The sequence below is a fragment of the Myotis brandtii genome, unplaced genomic scaffold (genome assembly GCF_000412655.1).
Source record: "Myotis brandtii unplaced genomic scaffold, ASM41265v1 scaffold1105, whole genome shotgun sequence".
Lineage (NCBI taxonomy): Eukaryota > Metazoa > Chordata > Mammalia > Chiroptera > Vespertilionidae > Myotis > Myotis brandtii.
This window is the reverse complement of record NW_005353770.1, coordinates 564939-586388: the sequence shown is the minus strand read 5'-3', so window position 1 is coordinate 586388 and position 21450 is coordinate 564939. Positions and strand designations below refer to the sequence as shown.

The following is a 21450-nucleotide window of genomic DNA, read 5'->3' as shown; positions in this document are numbered from 1 at the left end:
CTGTTGCTAGTGCCACATTCATTGTCTTTATTGCTGTAGCTTTATAATAAATCTTAGAGTTAGGTAGTGTAGATTCTCCAACTTAAAAAAAAACTGCTTTGGCTTTTTTAGGTCATATGCATTTCCATTTAAATTTTAGAACCAACTTGTCAGTTTCTATAAAAAGTGCCTGCTGGGAATTTAATTGGATTGCCCTAAATCTGTAAATCACTTTTGAAAGAATTGACATCTTAACAATACTGAGACTTTAAATTCATGAACATGGTATATATCTCTTCATTTATTGATATCTTATATCACAATTGTTTTGTACATGTTTTGTCTTCATTACTAGACTTGGAGCTTTTGGGTCAGAGATGGTAAGTTTATTGATTTTAATGTCCCCAGCACCTAAGACAGTATAAAAGTTCGGTCCATACTCTTATGATTTTTCTCCTTTCTGACTGCTGCTTTTAGTCACATTTGCTACTTTCTCCTTGTTTCCACAACCTCTAAATTTTGCATTGTGAAAGAATGCCTTTGTCAGTTTTTGGTGATCTTAATTTTGATCTCTTGGTAAAGATGCTGTTTCTCTATTGCATCATTACTTTTTTTTTTTTTTTTGTAACTAAAAAGCCATTGTGGGTAGATGCCTTGTGACTCTGCATTCCACGTCAAACTTTCACTACTTAGATTTAGTATCCTTTGCTGATTCTTACTTGAATCAGTTTCTTGTAACGTTTTTGATTTTGGTATAATTTCAAAATTAGAGAAAAGTTGCAATAATAATATAAAGAACTTCCATATATAGAGTGTCCCCAAAATATGTAGGCACACTTTGAATAGTTATTAATTCCAGTTATTTTCGTTCTTTTCAGATTTAACCCATTGGAGCTAAGAATTATTTAAAGTGTGTATACATTTTTTGGGGATACCCTGTATTCTTTATTCCAATTCACTAAATTTTTTAAAAATATATATTTTTATTGATTTCATTGGGGGAAGGGAGAGGGAGAGAGAGAGATAGAAATATGAATATGAGAGAAAATCATTGATCAGCTGCCTCCTGCATACCTGACACTGGGGATCGAGCCTGCAACCCTGGCATGTGCCCTGATTGGGAATCGAACTGTGACCTCCTGGTTCATAGGTTGATGCTCAAACTGAGCCACGCTGGCTGAGCCAATTCACTAAGTTTTGACATTTTACATTACTAATCTGTTAAATGGTGATAATAAGAATAGCTCTCTCAAGTAGTATTGGTTTTGTCTCCTACTTTCACTTAAAAGTCTCTTTTGTTTCTCTTACTGTTCTGTGTAACTGTAAAGTGTTCTTTTATAACTCTAGTTATTCTTTCTATATTTCTTCATTTAAGGTTTCTGAATCATTTTCTGTAAATTTTTTGTGCATCTGTATATATGCCTATACCTACATATGAGCTTACCAGTGTTATTTTTCTTTTTAAATTAATCTTTCATGTGATCGTGGGACAAATATTTTTTAAATCACAAAACTCAATAGAAGGGCTATGAAATTAAAGAAAGCCAATCCACAAAACTCTTTTCAGAAATGACTTTAAAAAAAATTACCTTTTCTTGTGAGTGTTCTTTGATTCATTTTAATTCAGTTTAATCTACATATGTATAAAAGCCTAAGTGACCGTTAAGATTGGTCGACCAAATGATGGATCAACCGGCTGGTAGCTTTGACATGCACTGACCACCAGGGGGCAGACGCTCAATGCAGGAGCTGTCCCCTGGTGGTCAGTGAGCTTCCACAGCTAACCTTCTGTGGCCGGCCAACCTCCCACAGTTCCTCCCCCCGGCCAGCCAGCCAACCTTCTGTGGTCCCACCCCCCTGGCTTGCCAACCTCCTGCAGTCCTTCCCCCCAGACTGGGTGAGACAGCCCTGATTGGCCCCCATCGCCAGCCAGGCTGAGGGACCCAACCTGTGCATGATTTCATGCACTGGGCCTCTAGTTTATGTATAAAGTGCCTACTCTATTTGAAAGTTACCATAGAAAAAAATAGGTGATCAAAATGTCTTATATTTACAATGCTTTGCAGTTTCCAAAACACATTGAATATGGGAATTTAATTTTTTATTTGATACTAGAGGCCCGATGCATGAAGATTTGTGCAAGAATAAGCCTTCCTTCCCCTGGCTGCCGGCACCAGCTTCCCTCTGGCACCCGGGACCCGGGCCTTCACTCTGGCCGCCACCTTCCGCCTTCACTCCTGGCTGGAGCCGCCTTCTGCCTTTACTCTGGGCCAGAGCTGCCTCCCGCCCACTTTGGGCTGGTTCCGTGGCTGCCGCCCAGAGGCTGGCCCTTGGTGGCCGGCCGGGGCTTGCAGGAGGCTTGGCTTTCTTCATTGCTGGGGCGACGAAGGAAGCCAAGTGTCCTGCCCGAAGGAAGCCAAGCATCCTGCCCGCTCTGGCCGGCTCCACCATCTTTGTGGCTATGGGAGCTGCCATATTTGTTGTGGAGTGACGGGTAATTTGCATATTACCCTTTTATTAGTATAGATTACCAATAACTTAGAAAAGTAGATAGTTCAGATAGACTTATTTCTATTTCATATGAGTAAATTGAGAGTTTAGAAGATTGTGATTTAACCTGGGTTAAGTAACTCGTGAGTGCAGCTTAAGCATGAACCAAAGCATAAGCTTTAAGTTCTTTTTAATTCTCCCACATACCTGTATGCAGTGACTAAGCATATATTAATTTATGCAAAGATCTGACCACAGTGGGGTATGCTGTTCACTTAAAGCAATATTTATCTTCATCATTTATCTTAAGTGCTTACAAGACAAGGATAGAATCAGTTAAATTAGATCAAAGAAGTATCCTATAGGTTCATATGAAATCCTAGAAGATGCCATGTATATATGCTTGTATATACGAGAGTGGTTATGTCATGTTTTTCCCCCTGTTTTATTGTAGGCTCTATTGTATAACTATTGAAAACAGTGGTGGGCTGGTATTAAAGACTTACTGTGATCAGTGTTAAAGATCAATGCATTAAGGATCCTTACTTAACATGCACTATTAAATTGATATTTTACTTGTGGTATTATGGATTATGTTTCTGCAACATCTTCCCCATAACTTCTAAAAGGTTCAGTGCCAGAGAGAACAGAATTGTATCTTTATTTTCACATCACATCCTCTCTCGAATAGATAATACTTCCATTGCTCTCTTTCCAATTTGGCTTTGAGTCACTGCTGTGATTCTAACTGTTGAACAGGCTTCCAAGTTAGCAATTAGTATTCTGATTAAGTAAAAATTCTTCTGAGGCTGCCATTCTTACCAGTGCAGCTAAGGTAGTTGACTAAATCGGAGTCATTGTCAGAGGCATGTGACAATTGGCATTTCATAATACTTCCCTAAATAATGATACTTGAGCTTTACTGGAAATTAAATCTAAAATTTTGTACTCATAGTTCTGAGGTTGGAGAAACCAATAATCTGTCAAGTTCAATAAAGCCACATTTATGCCGCTTTAACCTGTCTTTACTATGTTTGCCTTACTCGATTAACTTTTGCTATTGTGCTAATTAATAAATTAAAAGGAAATATTCTAATTAGTTTGTGTCATGACTGGGAACCATAGTAAGTTAGAGTACTTTAGAAAGCATGATAGTCTATTGGGTAACACCTGCTCACTAGTAGATAGCAATTCTTTGCCTGGCTCTATTCCAGTCTCACTAACTGTGTCTAAATGTGTGAACCTCTTACCATCTGGGTACTTCAATTTCTCTCTAAATTAAGAAAAAACGTCTTCCCTGTGTTCTACCTAATACAAGGAGTTTTGAAAGATAAAGGAAGGTCATTGAAGGGATTATGACCAATATATACTATTTACTAGTTAAAATTCATAACTACTTAAAAATCATTGGCTTTGAAATATACTATTTTAAAATAGTAATGCACTATTTAAAAACCATTGACTCTCTTAGTGTGCTTTATTGCTTAATCTTGGAATTTTTATTTTTAGAGCAGATTGTATTTAAAGACCAGTTTTACTGTTGAATTTGACAGGCATGGCATGAGGCCAATATAATGAGCCTGAAGGAAGAATTTGCAGAGTATGCAGGTTAAAGGAGCTCTGGAGCTGACTTTCCATATAGTCCAGGCTATCCATATTCATTCCTGCTAAGTGGAGATTTGCTTAAAGTTCTGTGTTTTCTTCCTTCTGTATCATCTGATTCTAATCTGCACTTCTCTTTTATAGCTAGAGACGGTTGGATGGCAGCTTAACCTTCAGATGGCTCACTCTGCTCAAGCAAAACTAAAATCTCCTCAAGCTGTATTACAGCTAGGAGTGAGCAATGAAGATTCAAAGGTAAGAAATGGTAGCACACTGAAATAATGTATTTTTTTTTTTTACTAGGTCTTGTACTTTAGCACAACCCAGGATTTTGTTCTCTGGGTTGAAAATTTAAACACAATTCAATTAAAATTAAACAAGGTTTAACAAATCAACTGATCCTTATTTGTGACAGGTTTTGATGTCATATTTACACATATCACTTTGTTATTTATTTGAGAAATAGCTTATCTTGTAAGGTGCCTTTCTTGCAAGAACATTTCTTAATGTCTTCTTTTAAATTCTGCAGTGGAAAAAATTGGTAGTAGCCATATAAAATTATAATTTTAATGTCTTGTATATTTGTGGATATTCCTGGGTGTTTTGTGGTTTAGCCTGAATACATATGGTAGAGGGAATATTGTTGTTCAGCCAATACTGGAATATGAAGATGATCTGCGTTGTGTTTGTGTTTTTGTAGTAGGTGTGTGCATATGTTTAGATTTCAACTCTTGCAAAATAGAATTTTTGATTAGTTTTGTACTGCATGGTGATTTCTTCTTTAGTATTTGTTTCAGAAAACTTGGGTGTGTTATCAAAGGTTAAAGAGTTTTATGGAATAGTTTTTCTTACTATAACATAGAGAGAAATGCATATTTCAGATACAATGAGAGCTGTTTTTATATTTTTAAATTATAATTATCTTTTTAAAATAGGAAAGGGGGAGTTATTTTAAGACATAAAATAGAGGTGAGACTGAGGTAGAAAGAACTGAGGAAGGAGAGATTACTATCGCTGCATGTGATCAGAGAATAATGGAAGAAATGTTATTATTTATAACATTTGAAGGATATTGAAGGATGGGAATATTATGACTTATTTGTTAGCACTTCCATTATTTATCATGTCATACACATTTCTGTCTTCGTTAAGGACTGGGTCCAGTGCCTCGCCCAGGTTACATGTCTACAAAATTTTACTAGTTCTTGTACTTTATCATTAGCATGGTCTTTGTTCTCTGGATTGAACATTTAAACACAATTCAATTAAAATTAAACAAGGATTAATAAGATTGAATTGGGTCTTTTAAATAATTTTTTATTTGATTTATTGGGGTGACATTGGTTAATAAAATTATATAGCTTTTAGGTGTGCAGTTCTATAATACATCATCTGTATATTGTATTGTGTGTTCACCATCCCAAGTCAAGTCTTTTTCCTTCACCATTTGTTTCTCCTTTATCCCTCCACCTCTGCCTCCCTTTCCTCTGGTAATTACCATTCTGTTGTCTGTGTCTATGAGGTTTTTTTTGGCTTAAGGTTTTCAAAGTTTTTTTTCACCCCAACCTACTAAACCCCCTCTCCTCTCTGGCAGCTGACAATCTGTTTTTGGTATGTGAGTCTGTTTCTACTTCGTTTATTTTATTTTTTAAATTATTCTTTACTGTTGAAAGTATTACATATGTCCACATTTTCCCTCTATTGACCTTCTACAGCCCACCCCTAGCATTCCCCCCCACCCCAGGTCTTCAGCACCCTATTGTCTGTGCCCATGGGTTATGCATATATGCATACAAGATTTTTGGTTGATTACTTCCCACCTACCCATCCTCCCCAGCCTTCCCTCTGAGATTCCACACTCTGTTTCATGCTCAGAATCTCTGGATCCACTCTGTTCTTCAGTTTATTTTGTTACTTAGATTCCACATATGAGTGAAATCATATGGTACTTGTCCTTCTCTGACTGGGTTATTTCACTTAGCATAATGCTCTCCAGGTCCATCAATGCTGCTGCCAAGGGAAAGATTTCTTTTTTTTTTTTTTTAACCAAGTAGTATTCCATTGTGTAAATGTACCACAGCTTTTTTATCCACTCATCCATTGATGGATACTTGGGCTGCTTCCATATCTTGGCTGTTGTAAATAACACTGCAATGAACATAGGGATGCATTGATTCTTTTGAATTAGTGTTATAGTTTTTCATGGTTTCTGTGTCCTTCTCCATGATGTTGAGTATCATTATAACCATTACTTTGAACTTTATCCTATACTAGAGCCTGGTGCACGGATTCGTGCACCGGTGGCTTCCCTTGGCATGGCCTGTGGGGATTGGGCTGAAACCGGCAGTCCAACGCCACCTGCTGCTCCTACCTGCTGTTCCTGCTCATCCCGGCCCCGCTGCGCCTGCTGCAGGCTTGCGCAGAGTCAGTCCTGATCAGAAGAGGCTCACACTGCCGCAGCGGTGTTCGCTAGTTGTGAGTCCTGTGTCTGGCGCCTGTTGGTCCGTTGAGCGGCACTCTCGCTGTGGGAGCGCACTGACCACCAGGGGACAGCTCCTGCGTTGAGCGTCTGCCCCTTGGTGGTCAGTGTGTGTCATAGTGATTGGTCAACTGGTCGTTCGGTCGTTCAGTCATTTGGTTGCTAAGGCTTTTATATATCTCTTTATATAAAAGCCTAAATGCTAAGTGTCTGGCTTGAGCAGTCGCTATGACGTGCACTGACCACCAGGGGGCAGATGCTCTGACCGGTAGGTTAGCTTGCTGCTGGGGTCCAGCTGATGGGGACTGGGAGAGATGGGCCGGACACGCCCTGGAGCTCTCCCGCAGTCCCTCCCCAGCCAGCCAGCCCCCATCGGCCCCAATCGGGACTGGGTGAGATGGCCCTGATCAGCCCCGATCACCGGCCAGGCCAAGGGACCCCACCTGTGCACAAATTTGTGCATTGGGACACTAGTATAGATAATAATATGCTAAGTGCTCGACCATTTGACCAGTCGCTATGATGCACACTGACCACCAGCGGGCAGATGCTCTGACTGGTAGGTTAGCTTGCTGCTGGGGTCCAGCTGATCGGGACTGGGTGAGACAGGCCAGACACACCCTGGAGCCCTCCTGTGGTCCCTCCCCAGCCCCCATTGTGCACTGGTCCAAGGGACCCCACTGGTGCACGAATCCGTGCACCAGGATTCTAGTATCTGATAAATTGCTTGCCTCCATTTCATTTAGCTCTTTTTCTGGAGATTTATCCTGTTCTTTAATTTGGGGTCTATTCTTTGTCTCCTTATTTTGCCTGCCTTTCTGTGTTTGTTTCTATGTACTAGCTAGATCTCCTATGACTGCCAGTCTTGGTAGGATGGCCTTATATCGTAGGTGTCCTGTGGGGTCCAGTGGTGCAGTCTCCTGATTACCTGATCTGGTTGCTTTAGGAATGTCCCTTGTGTGGTTTACATGGTCCCGCCTTTTGTACTTGAGTCTTGATTTCTATTGGCCCATTTGTGTCTAGGATTGACCCTCAGGCTGGCTGACTGAGGATTAACCCCTACCACAGAGTACAGGCTGCTGTGCAGGTGCTGACCACATGAAGCTTAATTTGCCGCAGGTGTCTCCCTTTGGATATGCACTTGTGAAGCTAATTGGATCCTGTTCTGATGTTATCTGAAGCTGCCCACTTGGTGTGTGGGTTCTGGTGCATCTTTGGAGGGACTCAGGTGCAGGCTAATGTTTGATGCTGCCTATGACTGACCCTGGGCAACCTGTTTGGAGTGACAAAGCAATCCACAGTTTGTGGCTGCCTCTGCTGGCCCTGGATGTGTATGGGAAGGACAAAACTGTGCACTAAGTCCAGTTTTTACCAGCACCAGGCTCTGGATCAGGTCAGCAAAAGACCCAGTGCACCCTGAGATCTGCCTCCACCTGCCTCAGCCTGCTGGCTGCCTCATAGGCTTATAGGTTGGAAGGATACTATTTGACTATATGTTGGATGCTTTAAGCGTCATGACTTTGTCAATGCTTGACTCTGGGATGCTTAAGTCTTCCCAGCAATTTTGGATGTCTTCAAAATATGTCTACTGGTTATATTTTTAGGCAGTAGGAATAAACGAGTAATGCTTCTAGTCAAAGAGTCATGTTTTTAATTCATATTATTCAGGAAGTCTATACAGATGTGAGATCTAACTCATTTGCGATATAGTTTTGAATACATAGAGGTTTTGTAATTTTGTGTGTTGCTCTTCTGAAATTTTGAATGGACTCTTATAACTTGCAGAGATAAAGAAGCATTTTCATTAATAAGTGGACACTCAGGGGAAAAGAGCAGCATAAAATGTAAAGGTTATTTTCATTCTGTGAGTAGATTTAAGTAAACCTCTTTCTCTGTATTGCCTGTGTCCCCTATAGCATTGTGTGGAATTAGTCCCTGTTTCTCACATATGCTAAACGATGTACATGTGAGGGAGTGCACAACCACTATCAACCTGGACAGAAACAATGCAGTCTCCAAGTGAAGTGGTGTGCCTTGTCGTAAAAGAACAGTTAACTTCTACACTTCTGTTCTCCTCAGTTAAACCTGCCTGGAATTTTTACTTTTTGTTGTTGTTTGTTTGTTTACATTCTCCCTGTTTTTATGTTCTAGAGTTCTAGTCTTTGTACTCTTATTGTATCTGGTAACTGGATGTTAATTGTTATGTAACTCCTGTTATTAAGGACCACACACTACTTTTCCCTAAACACTTGTTCTTTTCTGAAATGAGAATGCTGAAATTCTTGACAAGTTGGAATATTAGGTAAAAGGAATATGAGTATGGATGATGTTTTAAAAACCAACTTTATTAAACGAAGGGAGAGCTATTATTAAGAGGAAAATTAAAAGTTAATCACTGGTTAATTTATGATACAAAGTACCATAAAGTACAAAGTTGTTATACTTATGAAATTGGCATTTATTTAAACAAGAAGCAGTAGATAAAATTATTTTAAAGGTATATTTTATAGGGTAGGTATCTTGAAAATATACATATACTAAAATTATTCTGAGATGATTATAGTCAATGTAAATTCGAGAGAATATTCTGATGGTATTTACTTTTGAGCTGCTGAACTGAAAATTTACTGTAATTCACTGAAGAGTGTGATTTCTAAGAATCTCTTTCTTCTCATTCACTTCCAACATACACATGAAAAGTGCAGCCTGCAGTGAAACTTTAATTGCTATCACATTTGATAACATTGTTTTACTGCTCTCCTTTCTCTTAGAACATTTCTGTCTAAAGGCTTTCCTGTTTTGCCACTAATTTTATCATGGAAACTGGGTGATTGTAATTTTTCCTACAGTATTTGATATATATTCTAGTTGTTTTCAGTTAATTGTCTTAGTGTTTGTCTATTGCATTTAGCAAAGTAAGATTATTTTCCTGTTTCACAGATATCTCAAAGGGAGTTTTCTGGGGTGTTTTGTTTGTTTGCTTTTTGGTTTTGTTTTGTTTTGTTTTTTGTTTTTTGGTCTATTTCATTAGGGGGCAGTAGAGCTCTTTGCTTTCCTAACCTCTGGTAGTCACATTATTATTTGAAATAACATTCAAAATAATTTGTGAAGTCAGTAGTTGTGGGAAATGCTTGTGCTTACATTTCTAATCTGTATATAATAATAGAATTTGCTTCTTTCCATCAACAAAATTAATGCTTATTAATCAGATATTGCACATAACAAATAAATGAAATCATCATGATTTCAGTGTTTAATTTGTATGTGATCATTTGCCAAGATGAAATATATTAAAAGCCTTCTACACTGTTGACTTTTTTTTGTTACATTCTGTCACTTGTATTTTCTTTATGACAAAAGAGACTAAAAATCCCCAAGATAGTTGAATGGCTGTATTGTTATTGTGTAACTAATTCTAGGCTAATCATAGACAATTGAAGTTTCCTTATTTATAGAGAATAGCAGTATTATATATAACAAATGTTGGTAATTTTGAATGTCATCAAAATTTTTAACTTTGAATATCTGAAAAACACTGAAATATTTAAATGTATTATTTTTGCTGTATTGCATTTTCCCCAATAAATTTGCTGTTCAGGACAATTATGTTTTGTTAATAAGTGATTCTAATTTTTTTTTGGTAGATCATTTAAGAAAGTCCTGTGTTATACTTTTTGTTTGTTCAACTGGGATGAAATCATCTTGATAAGAGAACTTTCATTTCTATTAATGTTAAACTGGATTCTGCTCAGGTTCTCAGGTTGCAGATAGTACTTCATGGATGGGTAATTATGATGTCAAATGAAGTTAGGACTTTCAAGACCACTTTTTTTTTAAAGTTCTTTATTTTTATTTTCAAAATTTATGACAAATTCTATCTAGAGTGTGAAAAAGGGGGGAAGGGAAGCCCCTTTTTTTTGTGTGGTTACTTTGTGCTAGACATGTTTTTACCTCCAACATCTCTACCAGGTATGAATACTTATTATTCTTGCTTTATATAGAGAGAAATGAAAACATATAGAGGTTATAGTCTTATGTTATACAGCTAATAAACAGCAGATCTAGGATTTGAAACTAGACAATTTTACTTCAGAGTCCTCTATGCTATATTCATTGCTAGGACACTGTATTATGCTTATTTAATAATTTAGTACTTGATCCTATAATATGTGTATATGTTTCAAAGTGTTAAAATTGTTCTAAAATGCAATGGTTGTCTTATTGTTATTCTTCATTATAAAATCATAGTTATATGGATTCTATTTTTCTTTTTCTTTATTTGATTAAGTTGAAACAATTTTACACTCTAAGTCAATGAGAGATATGTGACTGTTGGGTTTGGTAGATGGACTTCTCTAATGACCTTGACAAATAGTAACCTCAGTTACAACTGAGTGAAAGAAGAAACCTGACTGATTAAACTAAATAAAGAATTTAAGGAGAGAAAGGAAAAGCAACCATATAGTAAACTCTTTCAAGAAGAAAATAAATAGGATAGTCAATGTAGCAGAATGTGACTTCAGTGACTGGAGATATTAGAGGAGGTTTGTATGCTGATACCACAGATCCATTGGAGGAGAAATTGATGATGCAGGACAGAGAGAGATATAAGTTTCTTAAGAAAGTGAGAAGATAATGAGGTCCAGAGCATAAATAGAAAGGTTGGATTTTTGATGGGAGTGGGAACATATCATTTGTTTTAATAGGAAAAAAGGAAGAATACAGGTTAGGTTAAGTTTTCTCATGAGTAAATTGCATTGTTCAATATTGAATTCAATCCTAAAAATTTGACCAAAGGGAACTGACAAACACTTTTCCTTCCTGGCCTAGTTTAAATGAGATTTAGAGCATGTTTGATGTTAGGTACCATATAAATGTTTAAATATATCTCTAACAGATTCTGCAAATTATGTTTATTTCATATTTTTTATTTCCTTTATATGAAAAATATTTAGAGGAAATTAAACGTATATGAAGGGGAGGAATCACTTTTACTGTATAACATATTTCTCGTCTTAGAACAGGTAATTGGGCACTGTTGGCTGTTTTATGGTATTGGGAAAAGTGAATATTTTTTTAACAAGTTCAACACAAAATCTTTTCTTTATGTCATGTTCTTTTTCTTTTTCCTTTTTTGAGCTTTTCAACTCTCTTTAATTTTAACGACCCAAAATGATGTACTCTTTTACAAAAATCTTATGTCTCTATATAAAAGGTTTAAAGGGCTTAATCAGATCTTCACATCTTGCATCATCTGGCTTATTATTTGGAATTGTGGCCATCCTAAGATGCCTAAGGATTGTGAGTCTGGTTTGGCTATTTTCTTTTTGTATTTAGCATCAGCTCAGCATTGTCACTTCTGTGCTTTTGTTCTGGATCTCGGTATATATTTGAGGGTCTGAAGGTAGCTATTTAGTCAGTACACAGAGAATAGTGTATTTCAGTCATGTTATCATATAATGGAGAATGATATTCTTAGGCAGTGGGAACATATCATAACTAGGGTCATAGATGAACAGAGGGGTAGAAATAGGGTTAGTGAAGCAATATTTATCTTACCACTTGTCCCACTCCTTGCTACTAGCAAAATATCATACATATCCTATATAATAAAAGGGTAATATGCAAATTGACCCCAACAGCAGAACGACTGGGAATGACTGGTACCTATTATTAGCACCACGCTCTAACCAACTGAGCTAACCGGCCAGCAATGACTGGTAACTGTGACACAAACTGACCACCAGAGGGCAGATGCTCAATGCAGGAGCCGCCCCCTGGTGGTCAGTGCGCTCCCACAGGGGGAGCTCTGCTCAGCCACAAGCCAGGCTGATGGCTGCCAGCACAGTGGTGGTGGCAGAAGCCTCTCGCGCCTCCTCAGCAGCGCTAAGGATGTCCGACTGCAGCTTAGGCCTGCTCCCCGCTGGTAAGTGGACATCCCCCGAAGGCTCCCGGGCTGCCAGAGGGATGTCTGACTGCCGGTTTAGGCCTGATCCCCCAGGGAGCGGGCCTAAGCCAGCAGGTAAACATCCCCCGAGGGTTCCCAGACTGCAAGAGGGCACAGGCTGGGCTGAGGGACCCCCCTCCCCCGAGTGCACAAATTTTTGTGCACCGAGCCTCTAGTAGAATTAATATAATCAAATTTTTACAAACCCTGATAACTTATTGTTTCAAAAAGTATTGATCCCAAATCTAATTAATGAAGTAACAAACTATAAACAACTTTTAAAATATTATATATTAAGTTTTGAGAAATATTTTCTTGCAGATGACATGATACTGTATATAGAAAACCCCAAAGATTCCACAAAAAAACTGTTAAAATTGATAAATGAATTCAGTAAAGTAGCAGGGTACAAAATAAATATCCAGAAATCAGTTGCATTTATATACATAAATAATGAACTATCAGAAAGGGAAACTAAAAAAAACAACCCCATTTACAATTGCTTCAAAAAATACAATTCCTAGGAATAAATTTAACCAAGGATGTAAAAGACCTGTACTTGGAAAATTATAAGACACTGAAGAAAGAAATTGAAGAAGATAAAAATAAGTGGAAGTCTATACTGTGTTCATGGATAGGAAGAATTAACATTGTTAAAATATCCATACTACCCAAAACAATCTTTAGAGTCAATGCAATTCCTATTCAAGATACCAATGACATATTTCACAGAGCTAGAACAAATATGCCAAAAACTTATATGGAACCACAAAAGATCCAGAATATCCACAGCAATCTTGAGAAAGAACAAAGTTGGAGGAATCATACTACCTGATAACTAACTTAACTATAAGGCCATAGTAATCAACAGCATGGTACTGGCATAAAAACAAACAGATAGATCAATGGAACAGAATAGAGAGCCCAGAAATAAACCCACATCTTTATGGTCAGTTAATATTTGACAAAAGAGACAAGAACGTACAATGGGATAAAGATAGTCTATTCAGTAAATAGTGTTGGGAAAATTGTACAGGTGTGTGCAAAACACTGAAACCAGACCACCTTCTTACACCACACATAAGAGAAAATTCAAAATGGATTAAAGACTTAATTGTAGACTTGAAACCAAAAATATCCTAGAAGAAAACATAGGCAGTCAAATCTCAGATATTTCTCATAGCAATATTATTTCTCATCTGTCTCCTCAGGCAAGGGGAAACAAAGGAAAAAATAAACAAATGGGACTACATCAAACTAAAAAGTTTTTGCACAGCAAAGGAAAACATCAACAAAATGAAAAGACAACCCATTGAATGGGAGAACATATTTGCCAGTGATACATCTGATAAGGTTTAAAATCCACAATTTATAAAGAATTTATACAACTCAACACCAAAAATCCCTAAATAATCCAATTAAAAAATGGGTAAAGGATCTGAACAGACAGTTTTCCAAAGAGGACATACAGGTGGCTAATAGTCATATGAAAAGATGCTCAATGTCACTAATCATCAGAGAAATGCAAATTAAATCCACACAATGAGATATCATCTTACTCCTGTCAGAATGGCTGTTAATCAATAAGTCAACAAACAAGTGTTGTCGAGGATGTGGAGAAAAGGGAACCCTCGTGCACTGTTGGTGGTGATACAGATTGATGCAGCCATGGTGGAAAGCAGTATGGAGCTACCTCAAAAAATTATAAAAGGAACTGCCTTATGACCCAGCAGTTCCACTTTTGGGACTATAACTAAAGAAACCCGAAACACTAATTTGAAAGAATATATGCACCCTTGTATTTCAACCCTCTAAGTTTAGTGATGAGAAAATTCAGGCTCAGTGAGGTTAAGCGATTTGTTAGTTGATTATTAGCACCGTCAGAGATACCTTAATTTGACACAGTGAAGGAAACACTGGATTTAAAGTAAGAATACTGATTTTAAATTCATAGACTGTGGTCAAGAATCTGAATCTTTCTGTGGAAAATTTCTCAATTTGATAAAATCTCTGCCTCTTAGATTAATTGATAGAATTAAATGATATGTCTGTAAAATGATTATTATAATAATTCTCACATAGTAGGCACTTAATGTTAATTGAATTTGAATTTGTTATATTGTAATTTAACATTTTGTTAGGAACATAAATTACTCAGGAAGATATTTTTAGGAATGTATTATCTTGGAAGGTAGCTGAATACTGACTTGGTGGCTTGTACAGTAGTTTGTATTCAGTGTTATAGTATTCTACTTTGTAGCCAGACTATTAGAATTGAGATTGAATTGTCTTAGCCATCATTTTAAACAAATCATTGTTCCTTTTCTCTTAATTAGTAGAGATGATTCCCAGATGAATATAGAGGAAGAATACCACATCCTTAATTACTAGTATTTTATTGTAGGCTACTTGAACTCCCTGTGGGATTTTTTTTTCCACCCACAGTGACCTTTCGTAGAGTATGTGCTCGGAAAGAACAAATCCTCAGGGGTAGTATGGCAATGTGCCAGTTATAAATGTAATTTTCTATTATATTAAACCATCTTTCATTTATTTCATTATTCTCAATTATAGTACTTAGTATTTATGTGGTAGCTTTCAGCTACAGGGCCTAAAACTCTTTACAAATATTGAGTCTTCTGAGGCAGGAACACTGTAATCATCCTTTTTGTTAAGAGAGGAGGAAAACAGTATTATTTAATTGTTAATGCTATAATGAGAGAAGGAATAGTCTAATACAAATACGTTGTAATTATAAGAGGGTCTCATTTTAAATTGAGAAGTGGAAAGTTCTTCTGCCTCATGTGAATGATGCTCAGATTTTCACCTCCATTTTAATTTGGTTATTGGCTCTACTTTTCAACTGATTGTAATGTACATTGACTTATTTTGATGCCAAAGTACAAGCAAATATGAAAATTGTAAGCATGCTTCTAGACTGGTTTGATTTAAATTTATCTAGCCTTTTTTGCTGTATATAGGTAAGTAAAAGGATTTATAGATTTCTTGGCTTTGAGAGTGGATATTGGGTATTCATTTATGCAAAAGTTACATAAAAGTCACCTTCTCCAATATTTTAGGTTGGCATGCTAATGACTACTGAATAATAAGACTACTGTCACATAATAGTGTATTTGTGCTTCTCTTTGATGATACACATGCCCTTTATGAATAAAGTACTACCTAATCCTATATATTTTGGCTCTTTCTTATGAGTGGTGATCGTTGGAAATGGGGAGACATTGTATAGGTTAAGATACCGAAAAATCTAAAAATACAATTAAAACTGGGGCCTAATTAATAGTAATTCATAAAAATAGATACACATTTTTCATAAAATTTTGTTTATGCTAAGAAGTAAACCTGTAAATTGCCTTTCTATCTGGAGGCTGAGGGGACATCTAAGTCCTTCATAATATTATATAAAATTTGCAGGTGGTTAAGAGACTTCATTGTATCTATGTAAGTGCTGCCACCTTTTCCTGAATTCTAGTCAGACTGGATGGGTGGAGCTTATCAAAGCTGAATTTCTCAATAGTTGCAGTGTACAAAGATTAACCACTATCCCTGATACTATCACACCAAACAATCAAGAAGATATGATGATATATAACATTTATTTACCACTTATTATGTGCCAGGCATTATTTTTATGTACTTTTATGCTTTGTCTCATTGGACCCTTGAAATTAATAAGCAGTGAGTCACGTTTTTTATTGTCCCAGAGTGCTGAAAATTAGGTACAATTTAATAAAGTAGCCACCATGCTTTCACAGTGAGTTCTTTGCCATTGGTCTTCTTTGAGGTCCATGGCTAGTCCAGTAAACCCTATTCTCACAATCTGTATGGTTTTATCTTGCTCTTAAACATTTTGTTTTGATGGCTGTGAAACTCTCTTGAGGGTAAGTGGGTAAGTGATTTATTTCAATTTTCCAGATGTGAAGAGTGAGAGAATGAGCTTGATAGAAGATTGGACTGAGAATTGTTCCTGTTTTTTGTTTTTTCTTCTGGTGGGGCTAAGTGTTGAAGTACTTATAGTCCTGCAGAATCAGAGAATTTCTGGTAGTAGAATAGAGTCTGTACTGGATTTTTCTAGAGAGTACTCAACTGAAGTCTGAGTAGGCAACAGGTCAGTTAAGATATTGGTTGACCTCTTAAGCCCTTGGGGCAACCAAACTGTGTTGGGGGAACTGGTGACCTACCCTCAAAGTCTCCCATGGTTTTCATTCTTGTAGGCTCTACTTATACTGTTTTATATGGTAGGAGTTTGCCTTTATTTATATTAGCAGTATTACTCATCTATTAATTTTTCTCCATTTTAGGTTATTAAAACATCACATTCATTAATATAAGAAGGGTTATAAAAATTATCATAACAAATTAAGGCTCTAAAATTTTTTAGAACAATTGTAACACTTAATTTATTATACTTTAAATGATCTGGCTGAAGATTACCATGGTTTTCTTTCTGGTGTTTTTTTTTCCATATTAATATTGTTGTAGAAAGGGCTTAGACTTTGTTGCTAAGTAGTTGTGTATCCTGGGACAGAGCATTTCACCTTTCTGATCTTAGTGCTCTCATGTACAGAATAAAGGGATTGAGTTAAGTGATTTCTGTCATCCAGCTAAAAAATATCTCATATCTCATATTACATTTTGACAGATAGATAATAGAGAATCAGGTGAATGACTTTGAGCATAGCATTACATAGTAAAAACAACACAGACCTTGGAATTCTACTGTTTACCTCTTAGCTGGAGAAGCTCAAGCAGGGTACTTATCTGACAGTTTCAAATTCTGATCTGGAAATTTGGAGAATAACAGCTATGTCAGGGCTTTTCTGAGAATTAAATATGACAGAAAATGTAAAAGTGTCTATTATAGCACAGTTTTAGATCATTGATATCTTTTAAAAGAGGTTTTTCCAGGTTAGAGAAGGAGAATGGAAATGCCCAGCTCTTTATAAGATCGTTATTGAGTTTTGCAAAATGTGAAATGAGCTGTTAACATAAAAGACATATGGAAGACAATTTCTTCTGTTTTTTATAGTCTCTATAATATCTATGATAAATTGTTATTTGACAGCAATTGGAAGAAAATATTTAGGGGAATATTAGGTCTGTCAAAAACTTTACTGAAATTTGTTCTTTGGTGCTAGTGACCTTTTCCTCAAGCATTTGAACTTGAATCAGAAGAGAATACTAAGTAAGTATTCAGGCAAAATGTTGAATCAAATTTTTTTATTTTTTGAATGACTTTGAGCTAGTCATTCAACAACTATGTACATCTTTACAGATTATGCCAATTTGAGGGGTACTAGGATACATGTAATATTTTAAACAGTTAAAGAAAAGTTATATTTAGAAATATAAAAGAAAAGAAAAGGGACTCTCGGCACATTTTTGAGGAAATGGTTCACTCAAACACAAATAATAAAAGACTATGAATTTGTCAGAGTTTTCTGTTAGCACCATAATGGTAGGAAATCTTTTTTTTTTTTTTAATTTCCTTACCCGCGGGTGTGTTTCTACTGATTTTAGAGAGAGAGGAAAGGAGAGAGAGAAATATCGATGTGAGAGAGAAACATTGATAGGTTGCCTCCCATATGTGCTCTGACCAGGGATCGAACCCACAACCGAGGTTTGTGCCTTGACAGGGAATTGAACCTGCTACCTTTTGGTGTATGGGACAATGCTCCAACCAACTTAGCCACTAGGCCAGGACAATGATAGGAAATCTTAAAGCAGTAAATTCTCTTTTGAATTTGTGACAATTCTCGTTTTTAAAGTTGGTATCTTTTTAAACTACTGAATATTTAATTATAATGTGGTTGCATGTGACCTTGAACTGAGTATATTGGGTAATTATACATTGCTTTATGTATACCAATTTGTTAGATACATTCTTGGTGGATTAAGCATACTAGTGGTATTTGCCCTTAGGATTCATTTTGTTATTTTTTTTTAGGATCACAAAGTTTTAACTTGTCTCTGGGGTTAGGGTAACAATTTTGGACTTATAGTGGCTGTTTGAAAAGTTAATAAAGATTTACAATAAAAAATAGCCTATCTAATAAAGAGGGAATATGCTAATTGCCTCACACTGTGTCACAAAGATGGTGGCGCCCACAGCCAATAAGGAGGGAATATGGTAATTGACTGCCCCACCCTCAAAGATGGCGGCACCCACAGCCAATATGGAGGAAATATGCTAATTGACTGCACCGCCCTCAAAGATGGTGGTGCCCACAGCCAATATGGAGGGAATATGCTAATTGACTTCCCCATCCTCAAAGATGGCGGTGCCCAGTCCCCTCAGCCCTGCTGGGGCGGCAGGCGTGCTGCAAGGCTGGGCCCGGTGAGCCCGGTCACTCCGCGCACCTGCCTCCAGAGTCCCCCAGTCCCCTCAGCCCCCCCAGCCACCCAGGGCCACCCGAGGCTCAGGTAACCAGGGCCGGCCAAGGCTTGTGCTTCCGGCAGTGGCAGCAGCAGAGGTGTGATGGGGCGTCGCCTTCCCCTGATCGCCAGGTCGCCTCCCGCCCCTGAGGGCTCCTGGACTGGAGAGGGGGCAGGCCGGGCTGAGGGACCCCCCTCCAGTGCATGAATTTTCATGCACCGAGTCTCTAGTCACTATATAAAAAGCTGTACACTTTATAGAAAGCCTGTCCCTTTAATTATAACAAATGGGAGAAACTTTGAATGTTTGATGAATGTAAAACTTTAGCTAGAGTTATAAATATTCCTTCTCAAGTTTAAAATTCAAAAAGTTGATAGATTCCAAGATGACTGTGGAATAGGTGGAAGCTATACTCATCTCTGGAGCCAAACTGGATTTACAACTAAATTACAGAGCAAGTATCCTGAATAACCAACTGAATTATAGCTGAACAGGAATATTGTAACCATGAATTTACAGAAGAAGACACATAGAGACTGGTAGGAAGGGCAGAGATGTGGAGAGGGCTGGTCACTGCACCCATGTGCATGGCTGAGAAGCCAGAGGGATATGTTGGCTGCAAAAAAGTACCACTTGAGGATCGTGGGATCTCAACCCCACACCGGGATCCCCAACCCAGAGCACTAGAGCTGGGAAGAAGAGCCTGTGTAGCATCTGGCAGTGAAAATTAATGGGGACTCTGCCACCTGGAAGAGGAGGGAACCTGCTATAAACCCAAGTGCTCTCTTAAATAGTCAAAGCGCAGGATCTGGCTCTGACACTCACCCAGGGCTCCGGGAGAAGGAAGGCGACTCAGGGCATATGGAAGTCATAAACTGAAGATCTGGGTGGCGTGGCCCTGAGGAGAGATCTGGAGGGTCAGCCACTGAGGTCCCTATGCTGAGTCCCTATCCCACACCACCCTCAGGCACCATCTTCCCAGGACTGAGTACTCCTATTCTTACAGCACCAGCCTGGGAGTGTATGTACCTGGTCCTCCACCCACTGACAACACCGCCTGCCAAGCTCAAGTCAGGCAGAAAGGTCTGTTGGCTGCATCCAACAGGGACCTTTGGTACAGAAACCTGTATGGCTTTATTAACCAATGTCACCCTGATAAATTCAATACAAAATAAGAAATAAAATTTAAAACATTAAATTAGAAATGTATGAATCACCAGATAAGAGTTTTAATTATTATGGGAAAAGTGTATAGAAAATTAGGGAGATTTTAGGCATCCTAATTTAACATTTGTAATGAAGATATGAAAAATTAATTGAAGTATCTTCAGTTTTTCAATTTTTAACCAAAGTTACTTTTAGGAATACATCTACTTACTAAAAATAGTCACTGACTTGACTCTTAAATATTTGGAATAAGTTCTATAGAAACTTCCTCTGTAATAGTTTTATCAGCATGCAGAATCAATAACTGCAATATAAAGTCTGCATGATATTTGGACCTTATAAAAGCAGTTCATGAAATTTGCTTACTGCAATTTTATCCAAATGTGTAAGTGACCTTGAAAACATTAAAAAAAATACCAGTCACAGTGGGGTCCTGTGAAAGTAGTATCAGTAAACTGAACCTGATTTGAAATTACAATTGTCACTTGGTCAAGAAAAATAGTTTAACGTGGCATTTACCTCAATTGAAAATAACATAAGCAAATAATTGGATTTTTAAAACATTATTGATTAGTTTGCTTCCATTAAAGCCAGGTAAGTAAAATTATAACAAGTTCTATTGTTGATATAAATAAATATTTATACTTAAAGTGTTGTGAGTTTTAAATTTTTGTGTTGTGAGTTTTAAATTTTCAATCTATGTTCTGGAAAATATTAACCATTAAAATATACATGAAACGAAGGAGAAACCAAGATGGCGGCATAGGTAAACACCTGAAATTGCTGCTTTGTACAACCACTTCAAAAATACAACTAAAAGACAAAATGGACATCATCCAGAACTACAGGAAGGCTGGCTGAGTAGAAATTCTACAACTAGAAGGAAAGAGAAAAGCACACTGAGACTCAGAGGAGGCGCGGAGGTAAAGTGCAGAGGTACGGAGGCGAACGCGGAAAGGGCTGGCAACTGAGGATGCGGTTGTCTCTTTCAATCAGGAGGGAGTCACACTCTCCCGACTGCGCTGAACTCCAGTTCCGGGTGAGTCTTTGGGGACCCAGACTCATACAGGGAGAAACTGGACTGTCTCCCATCGGGCGGAAGTTGAGGGCAGCTTTCTCTTAGAGGTGCTTGCAGTGATTACCACGTGACACTGAGACACAGGGCCCCTTAGGGCAGGGCTGAGCATCAGCCATAACTGCTTGCTCTACCCTGTTGATTCCCTGAGACCCTGCCCCACCCAAGCTACACGCAGAGGCTTTTGCATCTGAATGGCCTGGCCCTTTGCAATCTAAAATTTCCTAACAAACTGCAGCTGGGTCAGAGAGACCCAGAACATCCACAAGAAGGCCCAAGGCCCCACAGCAGCTTGCATTGCTTCACAGCTGGGC

The 21450-nt window shown here is 37.7% G+C and overlaps 1 protein-coding gene across 4 annotated transcripts in view; it reads left to right on the top strand.

The window, feature by feature from the left end:
• Positions 1 to 21450, top strand: part of COMMD10 (COMM domain containing 10) — a 154317-nt gene that overhangs the window by 20109 nt on the left and 112758 nt on the right. For 3 of the 4 annotated variants that reach the window (XM_014544179.1, XM_005857349.2, XM_014544184.1), the window contains exon 5: positions 4216 to 4326. In XM_014544179.1, coding sequence (XP_014399665.1) covers positions 4216 to 4326 — 111 coding nt within the window. Of the gene's footprint in view, positions 1 to 4215; positions 4327 to 7573; positions 7595 to 21450 lie in introns of those variants that run through there. The other variant, XM_005857351.2, reaches the window with a different exon arrangement.